Source organism: Microtus ochrogaster, chromosome 7, assembly GCF_000317375.1.
Source record: "Microtus ochrogaster isolate Prairie Vole_2 chromosome 7, MicOch1.0, whole genome shotgun sequence".
NCBI lineage: Eukaryota > Metazoa > Chordata > Mammalia > Rodentia > Cricetidae > Microtus > Microtus ochrogaster.
In genome coordinates, this window is record NC_022014.1 from 78,279,822 (window position 1) to 78,291,510 (window position 11,689).

At 53.3% G+C, this 11,689-nt stretch overlaps 1 protein-coding gene across 1 annotated transcript; it reads right to left on the reverse strand.

The window, feature by feature from the left end:
- Positions 1-744: 744 nt before the first annotated feature.
- On the reverse strand, positions 745-9,980 carry Fdxr (ferredoxin reductase). Its single transcript, XM_005350702.3, has 12 exons — positions 9,761-9,980; positions 9,065-9,168; positions 5,139-5,234; positions 4,836-4,958; positions 4,599-4,712; positions 4,202-4,303; positions 3,281-3,388; positions 2,938-3,022; positions 2,650-2,849; positions 2,398-2,569; positions 1,298-1,468; positions 745-1,184 (listed from the first exon to the last, which is right to left on the reverse strand). Exons 1-12 carry the CDS (start codon positions 9,837-9,839, stop codon positions 1,054-1,056), a joined length of 1,485 nt encoding a protein of 494 aa, XP_005350759.1. The 5' UTR covers positions 9,840-9,980; the 3' UTR covers positions 745-1,053.
- Between the last annotated feature and the right edge of the window lie 1,709 nt (positions 9,981-11,689).

Below are 11,689 nucleotides of genomic sequence, written 5' to 3' on the forward strand. Positions count from 1 at the left end.
CGGGCGCCCCCCAGGCCCTTCTAGGTCCCTCCCTGCCAGCCTGTGCTCCCAGCTGTCCCCCTCTCCTCTCTCCTGCTTAGGGACCCTGTCCCCAGACCCGACGCTCAGAGGCAAGGGCAGCCTCCAGGGGACAGAGAGGGAAACACCAGCTTGCCAGAAACCCTGGGTTTGAGCCCTTAGTTCCCTAGCTGTGTGACCTTGGGCCAATTCATTTCGAGGCTCCTTTAGTTTATAAAGTTAAGGCCAGTATCTTGCTGCCACAAGAAACTGTAAGGTGTCATAGGCTGGGGTAGGTTTTGAAAAGGCTTCTGGGTTTGTTGGGAAGCTTGAAAATGGAAAGGCATAGACCAAGTGGAGACTGGAGGGCCCGGCCAAGCCTGCCAGCAATCTGGAGAGACCAGAGCATACCAGGGACAAAGCTGCTGCCCAGGGCCCTCCGTCCTCCCTTCTTTCTCCTGCCACTGTTTCTCTGTCCTGGGGGTACCGGGCAGTGAGGCCAGCAGCGCAGACAAGTAAGGGACTTGTCACCAGTGACTGAAGTGTGAACTGAAGGCTACAGCAGCAGAGAACAGGCCGGAAGGGGAGGGTAAGTGATTGCCAGGCCTGACTGCCAAGGCCCCTGGTCCCTGAGAGGCTCTTGAGCAAGGTTCTGTTTCCTTAGTTCAGTCTGGCAGCCACAGACAAACAGGCCAGGAAGTGATTCCCTCCCACCCTCCCCCCAAAAAAGGAGTCATCAACCAAGGCTCTTTGGTATAGCTGTTTATTTCCACTGTGCCCCCATTCTGGGAGCCCTCCAATTCACCAGGAAGGAAGTAGAGTCAGCTTGTATGTCCATCAGTCCCTAACTTAGGGTTCCCTCGGTGGTTTAGACCCACACTGGCAACATCAGCTTGCAGAAGGCAGAGTTCAGCGGTCCCTGGAAGGGCTGCAGCTCGGCCTCCAAGTCAGGGCAGTCGGCACTGTATCTGGGAGGAGAGTCTAACTCCAACTGCTTTGGGCCCCTCATCCTTGCACAAGGCTCTTTTTCTTCGTGGCAGGGGCTGGGGTCCAGACTCAGCGCCCCAGCAGCTGCAGCATCTCCCTCGGATCCACCAGCTTCTCCCTCGGCTTCCCAGAGCCCTGGCCTCGACATACCTCCTCAGCATCCAGCTTCTCCCAGTCTGAGAAAGAGACTGGCCGGACCCCTAAGGCAGATAAAAAGACAAACGAAGGCTTCTCAAGACCCTCCTACCAAGGGGTAAAGTTTCAGAGATAAGCTGCCCCTCCCCACTCCCAGACCTTAACATAAGACTCAGACCTCGATTGCTGAGCAAGGCTTGAATGGCTGTATAGCCAGGTCTGGGGCCAGAGGGCAGTAGCCCTGCATTCAGGTCCTGCAGCAACACCTGGCTGGTGAGGAAGCTGTCCGTCATGGTCGTGGTGATAACACCTGTGGGTCCCCTCTTCACCCAGCCACTGCAGTAGAGGCCTAAGGACAAGAGACCGCCTGGCAATTCTGCATTTCAATCTACACACACACACACACACACACACACACACACACACTCTCTCATGCACGTGCATTGTGTGCACGAACATACATAAACATTCCCCCATGTCTCTCATCTACAGACTGGGCCAAATATAGCCACTGGTTCACCATGGTAGAGTGTGTGTGTGTGTGTGTGTGTGTGTGTGTGTGTGTGTGTGTGTGTATGTGTGTGTGTGTGGTTTTTCAAGACAGGGTTTCTCTGTGTAGCTCTGGCTATCCTGGAACTCACTCTGTAGACCAGACTGGCCTCAAACTCAAAGATCCACCTGCCTCTGCCTCCCAATTCTGGAATTAACGGTGTGCACCATTACGTTTGACCCACGATAGATTCTTGTTTTCCCAAAGCATTCTCCTTTCCGCAGTCTCCAGAGGATGAGAGGCTCGCTGGGGACATGAGCTGAGACTTGCTCATCACAATTCAGCAGGCCCTTAGAAATATTTACTGAACCAGTGAACAACAAGTTGGGCACGTAGGTAAGAAGAGAGAAGCTCCCAAGGACAGGGGCTATCTCCCTCCAGTGTCAGCACTGGCCCACGACAGGCCTCAGTAAGCTTTTATTAAATGATGTCCCAGCTTGCCTGAGAACTTGCCCTGGAGGGCAGGAGGAGGGAAGGCTATGGTCTGGAATGGGGCCTGTCTTAAGACACATTCCATCACTGTAGGATGAGTGGTCTTGGGATACCAGCCTCCCAGCCCCCATTGTAGTTAGATGCCCAGCCTCCATCACAGTTGGATGCCCAGTTCCTCATTGTAGTTGAATGCCCAGCCCCCATCACAGTTGGATGCCCAGCCTCCCAGCCCCCATCACAGTTGGATGCCCAGCCCCCATCACAGTTGGATGCCCAGTTGTCTCATATCCTCTCACCTGGTACATTCACAACCCGGCCTTCTATGTTGGGAATGACTCCAAGCTTGGGGTCAAAGGGCACACTGGGGTCAATGGGGCGGCTCTTATACCCAACGCTGCTCAGCACCAGTCCACAAGGGAGGTCCTCCACTTCTCCCGTGGGCACCGCCCGAGTGGACTCACCAACACCCTGTTGTTGAGAATGTGGGTAACACCAGGTTGGGATGGGGGAAGCCTAAGAAGGGGGAGTTTGGGTAACATGAGACTCACCTCCAGTCTGGTGACTGCCAGGCGGATGCCTGCTACCCGTTGCCCATCTGGTGTGGGCAGCACCTGCTGGGGGCTTCGGAAAAACCGGAGGCCCCAGGCCCGGGAGGCCAGTGCCTGACGGGCAGCTTCTTCAGCCCCTGGCTTCTCTGTGGCTGTCCGAAGCAGCAGCTCTGTCAGCCGTCTCCTTGGACGGGGGACATCTGTCAGCAACATGGAACACTTCAGGGCTGTCCCTGCTGGTCACCTTTCCCAAGCCTGTGAGCTAGAGGGCTGGACTTGGCCCCTCACCCTTAATTCTGTCCTGGAGGCCCAAGAAATCCGAAGAATCCAAAATGGGCCGGGTTCCTGGCAACTGAATCATCTCTCGAAGTTCCTTGAAGGTAGGGGGAGGGGCAAGGGAAGAGGTCAGGTCCAGACCTCGGAGTAATCCTGAACCCACCAGAGTTCAGGCCTAGTGGGATAGACTGTCAGCAGCGTGGGGAAAGACCAACAGACCTGGGGCCCTGCCCACCCTCCTGTTCATGCAGGGAAGCAGCTACTCCCTCCCAGGGCTGTGTGGTAACCCCAACACACAGAAGGGGAAGGAAGCCTCCTCTTGGGACCCTGGCGCCTCCTGCGCTGGACCCAGTACCTTAATGGTGAAGGCCACTTGCAGGGGTCCACGCCGGCCAACTATCCACACAGTCTTCACCCGGCTCTGCCTCAGGACCCCCATAGCAGCTTCTGTGATGTCTGTTTTCTGGCACAAAAATGAAGCTTTTAGGGCTAAGCACCGTGGAACATGAGACAGAGACACACGGATCTCTGTGAGTTCAAGGCCAGCCTGATCCACACAGTAGTTCCAAGCCAGCCAAGGCTACATAATGAGACCTTGACTCAAAAGGGGGGGGCAGGGCGGCTTGACTTGGGGAAAGGGACTCCCTGGCCAGTTGGTATTGTTCCCTTTCCAATCCAGAAAAAGTCAAGGCCCAAAAACTATACCACTACTCCCCCTGGTGGCCACATAGAGCATTGACGCCAACTCTGCAAATGCCTTCTATGCAACAGGATTCCCACTGATTCTTCTACCCACTCACAATCGATAACATGTCCAGAACAGGACAAGGGACTTAAGGGGGCAAGAGCGGCTTATGTGAGTCAAACAGGCTAGTTCAGAAACCCACAGAGTTTTCATTTCATGGGGAGACAGATAATAGAATCTCATCACAGAATGTAAACCTGTAGTGAGGCAAGGTTAGGCATGAGACCATATTACAGAAGAAACACCTAATAGGACAGCCTGGAAGACCTCTTCACAGAAGGAATAGGAGGGCCAAGAATGGAAAGAGGGAGGAATGTTAGCTCTGAACCAGCAGGACGTGGGTCCAGATGTTCCAAACAGGGTGAACGTGTGTGGAACGTCCAGCAGCACACTGGAGTGTGAGGGCATCCGCCTGGGCTCCTGGAGAGAGGCTGGGTGTGTGGAGGGATGACACCTGAACCCCGCCGGCAGGAGCAGCCTTTGCTCCCTGGGCTCCCATCTCCGCCCCTCCAGCCGCTGCCTGCCTCTCACCTCCAGGTGCTGAGGTGGGGTCAGCAGGATCCGGGCCACATCCAGAGCCACATTCCCCTGTCCCAGAATCACAGCTGTGTCACAGCTCAGATCCAATGCCAGCTGGAGGAGAAATGTCTTAATGGGGTGTCCCTGTCCCCAGCTCCAGTCAGGCTATCTCATCTGCAGACGCCTTTAGGCCAGGTCCAGCTGTGCCCCCAGGCTGCCCTCCCCTGAGGCAGTCCACTCTGTGCCGTGCCCCCTCCCCCACCCCACAGGTCTCCACGGCTGACCTGCCTCAGTCATCCATGGCTCACAGCTCCTCAGCTCGCTCCTCCCTGCCTTGACCTCAAACTCTAACACCCCAGGGATGCTCCTGACACCAGCCAGAAGCAGCAAGGGCACTCCCCAAACTCACAGCCTGGTTCTCAGGAAGACCATTGTACCAGCCCACAAAGGCCCGGGCTGAGACCACGCCAGGCAGCTCCTCACCAGGAATGTCCAGGGTCTGGTGGTCCTCTGCTCCGTAACTCTGAGGAAAGATGCAGCTCCCACCCAGGCCGGAGGCCTCAGTACCTACCTGCCTCCCGTCCCATTTGTCTCCCATCAGCCTCTCCCCTCCCCTCACATCCACCCCCACCACACAGACACTCACCAGCACCACCGCATGGTAGGCTTCCTGGAGCTCTGGCACGGACACATCCCTGCCCACCTCCACATTGCCCCGGAAAGAACAGCGATCTGAGCGGGCTGTCTGTGTAAACGTGTTGATGACATTCTGCCAGGCAGCATGGCGAGAGGAACATTAGAAGACAGGACAGCTCCTGGGGGCATGTCCCACCACCACCCCATGAGCCGTGGGATGGAGCCGAGGGTCATTCTGATGCTCCAGGGAGCCTCTCGGTCCTCCTCATTTTTTCTCTTTCCAACACCACCCCCCACACTGAAAGACACCCACCTTGACTTCAGGGTGGTCAGGTGCCACACCAAAGCGTACCAGGCCAAAGGGCACGAGCTGCTTCTCGTAGATGTCAACATGGGCCTGGGTATGGTGCTGGGAGAAAATCACAACTGGTGGGTTCTAGAGTGAGGCTGGGGTCCCACAGGGCCTCCCTTCCCCACACAGAGCAAGAAAACTCAGCTCAGATGGCCGAGGAGACGGGCTCCCACCATCCACAAGCAAACAGAAGGCGCTGGCTCTCCTTCCGCCCAGACAAGGGCTCTGGAGGAGCGTAAGCAGTGAGACAAGCTGAGGTCAGATTCAAGGACGTCCAATGGAGAATGTGAGAAGCCGGAAGTGAGTATCATGGCTTAATCCTAGGGTCAGATGGAGACCTGCACCTTCTAGAAATGCTGGTCATGTGACCTGAGACGCCATCTTTGAGAACCTGCCTTAGCTTAGTTTCTGAGATGATGCCATTGGGACAGAGATCAGCAAGGCACAGAGTCGGGGCACAGCTGGGGCATGTGGGGCAGAGGGAGTGGCAGGGGCCTACTCTCCACTTCCAGCTGCCCCGTGCAGCCTGTCCTCCCAGGGCACTTTGCAAGGTGTAGGGACGGTATGAGATTGGAATTGGCCAGACAAGCTTGGTGTGGCTCTGTTGCCACCAACAGCATGGGCCTGGTTGGGCCCTGGGGAAGGACAGTGACAGAGTTGGGGAATTGAGGTGACACACCCTGCACCCTGCTCTATCCCACCCAGTTCAAAAGGACTCAAGGCAGTTGAGTTCCTGCCTACACACCTGCCAGCCTTTGCCCAAATTCTGCTCCCCCCCATTCCACCACCCACCCTAAATCCAGCCTTCTAGCCCAGCTGCCTGTTTTATCCTTGGCCAGCCCAGAGGTGACCTCCCAAATCAGCTCTCTCAAACTCCATGGAATCTGAACCCACAAGAGTTCAGGCCATGAAGTCAACAGCCAGAGCCAGGCCCAGCTCCGAAGCTAAGTGGCCGCCACAGGGAAAGCTCCAGCACACTTCCGTGCAGTAGAATGTCCTGTCCCTCTGGGCCACACTCAAGGCTGAGTGAGTCAGGGCTCTCAGCCCGCGCTCCCCCAGTGGGAGGACACAATGCACTCATTCGGGATCATTAAAACTCTGACTGTCCCTGGAACATGTCATTTCTGGTTCAAACACCTCCCCGTGCTTCTCTCATTGCCACAGGGCAAAGTTGAAACTGCTGGGCCTGCTGGGCATCCCTGACACAACCTGACCTCACTGTCTCCAGCTTCCACTCCACCCTGCTACAAAGGGAGTCTTCCTTCTGGGCACAAGGTTCTTCCCCAGCCCACCTCACAGTAGCTCCTAATCTCACACACAAAGGCATCTTTCATGAAACCTCTCTCCTCCTGCCAACTGCTGCTTCTCTGTCCCTTTTCCTAAAAAGGACAGGTTCTGGGGGCACTTCTGGTCTGGGGTCCTCTGTTCTTCATGGACATACACTCAGGATGTCCTAGAGACGTCTTACCCACTGCCTCCTGTGACTTCCAGTCTTGTAGCTTTCTCTGTCACAGCCTCTCACCCATCTCTTTACCTCATCCTGAGATCTCAGAACCATACATTCTTTGTCCCCTACCCTTTCCCCTCTACTTCTGTGTCCGCTTCCATCTCAGCCCCTGGAGCTCCCCTTTCACCTTGTCCTATCAGTTCCCCATCGTTACCTCCACTCTCTTGCTCCTGGGCAAACAGTTTTGCTTAAGTCTACCCTTCTGGGAGACTATTCCAAATGGAAAACAGGCCAGGGTGCAGCACACTGGGAGAATGCTTATCTCTCATTCACAACCCCCAAGGAAGGGTTCCTTCTTTTTCCTTTCTTAAATATATTTTTATAAATATATTTTATAAATTAGGTGTATGTGGGGGGAGGGATATAAGCACATAAGTACAGATGCCTGAAGGGACAGAAGACGGGCTTGGGGCCTCTGGAGTTGCTGGTGGCTGAGCCACCTGACATGGGTTCTGGGAACCAAACTCAGAACCTCTGCTTAAGATGCTTGAGGAAAGCAGTTTCCCGTGGCCGTGGATGCCAGGATCCTCCACCCCTCCCCAGGGTGCCCGCGTCTGTGGATACTAGGATCCTCCACTCCCCTGGGGGGGGAATCTTAAAATTGCTGATTCTGAAGGTTCTAGTCATAGAGTTTGACTAAATCTGTGCTGGGCCCAGAAATGCTCGTTTAAACAAGACTCCTCCAGCAGGGAATATGGAGAATGCTCAAAGAAAACCACCCAAGTCTTGGTCCGTGGTCCACGGTTTCTAGGAACCTTGCGACCTGGGGTCCAGCTGCCTCCTTAGCCCTCACCTCGTCACCCTCAGACACCCACTGACTTCTGGAATAGGCTCTGAAATGATGCCAAAGGGATGTTTCCTTCCTCTGGCCTTTGCCCACAGAAGTCCCCACGCCTGAGGCAACTCCTGCTCTTCTGTGCTCATGTCTTCCACAAAATGCAGCTCAGACTAGGTTAGGGGTCGCCTAGCTTAAGCTTGAAAATATCTTGCAAACCAGCCACCTCACACTAGAATGTCAGGTCAAGGAGCACAAGAAAATACATCCACACGCCTATAGGTCAAGATCTGGCCTGCTGAAAAGACCCTAGGAACCCCACCTTCTAGGGTTATTCCCTCACCCTCAGCTAACACAGCCAGTGCCCCTTACAAGAAACTCTTCCAGATACCAACCATACCTCTCACCTACCCCCTCTGCCGCCCCGACCCTAAAAACCCATGAGTCTCCATCCCAGAGCCCAGGCTGTCCTCCATCAGTGGCTGAGTCTCCATCCCAGAGCCCAGGCTGTCCTCCATCAGTGGCTGAGTCTCCATCACAGAGCCCAGGCTGACCTTCATCTGGCCTTGCATTCCAGGCTGACTTCACACATCAGGGAGCTCGCCAAAGCCCACACACGGTCTTCAGTGCATCTCACATGTACATTCTAGAGAGCAACTTCTGGCCACACTGTCCTGCATGTATCATGGTAATCATCTATAGAGTCATGTATAGGTCACTTCTCAGCAAAGGTCTCCAAGAGACCTTCCTAGTATCAGCTCTGGGTAAACCAGGCCAGCAGGTCACGCTACCTCACAAGTATCTCTATGTATTATCAATATAATCGCTCTGTCTCCTGTCTTGTAGATATTACAACCCTTCTAAAGCTCAGACACTGTCTCTGCTCAGGCAATCCTAGTATCCCCTACTCTTTTTTAAAAGTATACTTTTATTATTTTTAGTTGTGTGTGTGCACGCGCACATACCTAAAGGTGCAAGCAGAGGCCAGAAGAGGACATCAGATCCCCTGGAGCTGGAGTTGTGAGCCACTATGTGGGTGCTGAGATCCCAACTCCCATCCTCTGTGGGACAACCACGGAGTCTTCTCTCCAGCCCCTCCCCCTTCCTCTTTTGGCTGAAGGTCTGACAGACCTTGGAGCCCTGTCTGACAAGATTAATACTGAAAGCTTTGAGACCTTGGCCTTTAACGGGAGAAAATGGGCACGGGGGTGGGGGGAAAGCTGGGGCTGTGGTGAGGGTAGCAAGGCTTAGGACGAGATAGCCTTGAGAAGTAGAATGCTGGAGATGGAGAAATGCAGAAGAAGATAAGGGGAGGATAAAGCCACCCCACAAGACTGAAGAAAACAAAACAAAGCCTTCCCTGCTTGGTGAAGCAGCCAGCACTGCCACTAACCACCAACCATGGGACAAACACATTTCTCTCACAGCTAAGAACCTAGGATGGGAACCCCAGATTGAGGGGTGGAGTCAGGTAGAAAGGATACAGCTTAGGTGAGCTGGAAGTTTAGTTTTTCCTTATCCCAGGCAAACCAAAGGGCTGGAGCCTACCCACAGAACTGGGGCAAGAAGTGAAAGGTAAAAAAGGAGCCCGGGGAGAGAGCTTACCTTTAACAGGTGTTGGGCAGTGTAGAAGCCAGCTGGGCCACTGCCAACCACGCAGATCTGAGGGGTCTTCTCCTGTGTGGAGAACTGCCGGCAGAAGCCTGGGGCTGGGCAGAGGAGGCGACAGCAAGGTTAAACCAACACGCTCTAACCACCACACCAATCCTGTCCAATCGCAGCTTGCCCCTCACCTGCATCTTCCTCTTTCTGTTCCTCAAAGCTTCACCACTTCATCTGAATGCCAGGGGCTGTCTTTATCCAGAACCCCACACCTCACCTATGAGCACGCTAGCCTGCGCTAACCTACGCCAGACCCCCTTGGCCCTGGAATCTGTCCTACACAGCACTTCATTTTTCTAGTGGGGCTCCCTGTATGATTCCACATCTTCATATCTCCATCACGTCTCTATCTCGCTTTTTCCTATCCTTTCTTTTTCCGCAGAACTCTTTCGCTCATATCCTCACTTCCCTGTCACGCCCCATTCACCTCGTATCACACATGCGGACCTCATGATCTAGCCTTTTCGTCTTTAGTGACCCGTGTTTTATCCAGGACGCCTCCCACCTCACTGCACAGACTCCTCTGTACACCACTCCCACTTCTCCCGCAAGAACACCTTCAGCTTCACCCCTCGGACCCCTGCTCTTGATCACAGGCCTCCCCTCGCCCTGGTGCAGCCCCAACAGCCCTGCTCCTACTCGGGATGCTCCTGGAAGAAGGCGACCGGACCCCAGGCCACGCAGACCAATGCCACCAGCGCCAGCAGCGCAGAGCCATGGCTGAGAACGGCAACCGGCCGGCGGAAAGGCTCGCAGGGACTCCAAATGCTGAGCGCCGATCTACAACCTGCCGGGGGCGGTCCTCTGGGCCCGCCCATCACTGTGGCCCCGCCCCAAACCTCGCCTCCCGCACTCTGGGAAAGCTCAACTTCGACGCTCCACTTCGAACTCCGATAGAGCCCCGCCCCCAAAGAGAACCACGCCCCCAGCTCCCAAAGCCACGCCTCCAGAGCGCCCGAACTTCAAAACTTAACCCATTTCTCCCCAGTCTTCCTTGTCGCTGCAGATACCGGAAGTCTAGGATTTAAAGGAAAGCGAATCCTCAACGCCGTTTCAGTTGCTTTTGGAAAAGAGAGCCAATTAGAAAGGAGCTTACTTTACGTAAAACTTGTCGCTCGCTGATGACGCAATGTTCTGCTGCCGTTGCCTTTTGATAGGGTGTCTTCTGTCTTGAGTGATTTTTGTCCCAGCCAATCAGAAGCCCAGAATCTGTAAGTCTCTGTTATCCTGGTTCTAACCCCTTATTTTTAAGTCAGGTGTTGAACTGGTGTGGCCCTGTTCGTGTCAGAACAGGGAAAATATTAACCTTCAACCCCGTCCATCAGCACAGGGATCTGGGTGAGACAGTACCTTGGGTACAGAATTTAAGGGGGCACCCAAAACTCAGTAATGAGGGTAAATCGTGCATTTTTTTTTTTTTTTTTTTTTTTTTTTAAAAGACAGGATTTCGCTGTGTAATAGGCCTGGCTGAGCTGGAACTTGCTTTGTAGACCAGGCTGGCCATGAACTCACATAGATCCGCCTGCCTCTGCCTCCCGAGTGCTGGGATTCATGCACATTGTACTTAATGTTTTAAAAGAAGAATGATCTATTTTGAAGTTTTTATTACACTTAGTTATTTTATTACATTATTTATGAGGGCCGGTGTACACGTGCCACAGCGCTCACATGGTATGTCATCATTGGACAGCTTGCAGGAATTGGTTCTCGCCTTCCACTATATGAGTTTTTGGGTATTGAACTCATGTCTGGTCCCGGGGGCAAACTTCTTTACCCTCTTGCTGACCCACAAATATTTTCTACAGGAGGACAGGAGCTAAGGTTGGTAGATTGTCTACTCAATGTACACAAGACCGTGGTTTCAACCACAACAACAAAACTATAATTAAAATAAGGGCAGAATCCACCGTCACCTTTAACCAGATAAGCCTAGTACTTTCCTAAAGATTCTTCCCCTTCTTGGAAGACTAACCTATTCTGTCATCCCCACAGCCTCGAACTTTAGTTTGTGTATTTTTGTTGAAGATTGAACCCAGGGACTTATGCAATCGCTCTTTTAACTGCACCCCTTGCTCCTGGCTTAATTTTCTATTTCATAATTCAGCAATGAGGCTAGTCTGTGCTGCAGAGTGATGCCTGGTTTCACAAAACAACATGCTCCTTCTTTTGTGAAAGGTAACTAGCAGTGGGAATGTCATCGTGCTAGTTAAAAACTGGCTGGTCCGGCCTGACTGTAATCGGGATTTCTTGGGCAAGATAAATGGCTAGATTTCAATTTGGTGAGCTTCATTGTGAGTGACTCTATTTTGATTTTTATTATGGTCTGTTGGAGCCTTGTGCAGGATCTTAATCTAGAACAGAAGCTTCCTCTGTTTTATATTTCATACTGTTACACTATTTTAAGATTATTTTTAGCCAGGCGGTGGAGCGCACACCTTTAATCCCAGCACTGGGAAGCAGAGGCAAATGGATCTCTGTGTTTGAGGCCAGCAGCCTGGTTTACAGAATGAGTTCCAAGACAGCCAAGGATACACAGAGAAACCCTGTCTTGAGGAAAAAAAAAAAAAA

Excerpts from the sequence above, each read along its gene's own strand:
- Fdxr (XM_005350702.3), bottom strand. The coding sequence starts at position 9,839 with ATGGCTCTGCGCTGCTGGCGCTGGTGGCATTGGTCTGCGTGGCCTGGG. Across the intron at positions 5,235-9,064 it reads CTGCCCAACACCTGTTAAAG|CACCATACCCAGGCCCATGT; the intron begins GTAAGCTCTCTC and ends ATTTTCTCCCAG. Across the intron at positions 3,389-4,201 it reads CCCCACCTCAGCACCTGGAG|AAAACAGACATCACAGAAGC; the intron begins GTGAGAGGCAGG and ends TTTTTGTGCCAG.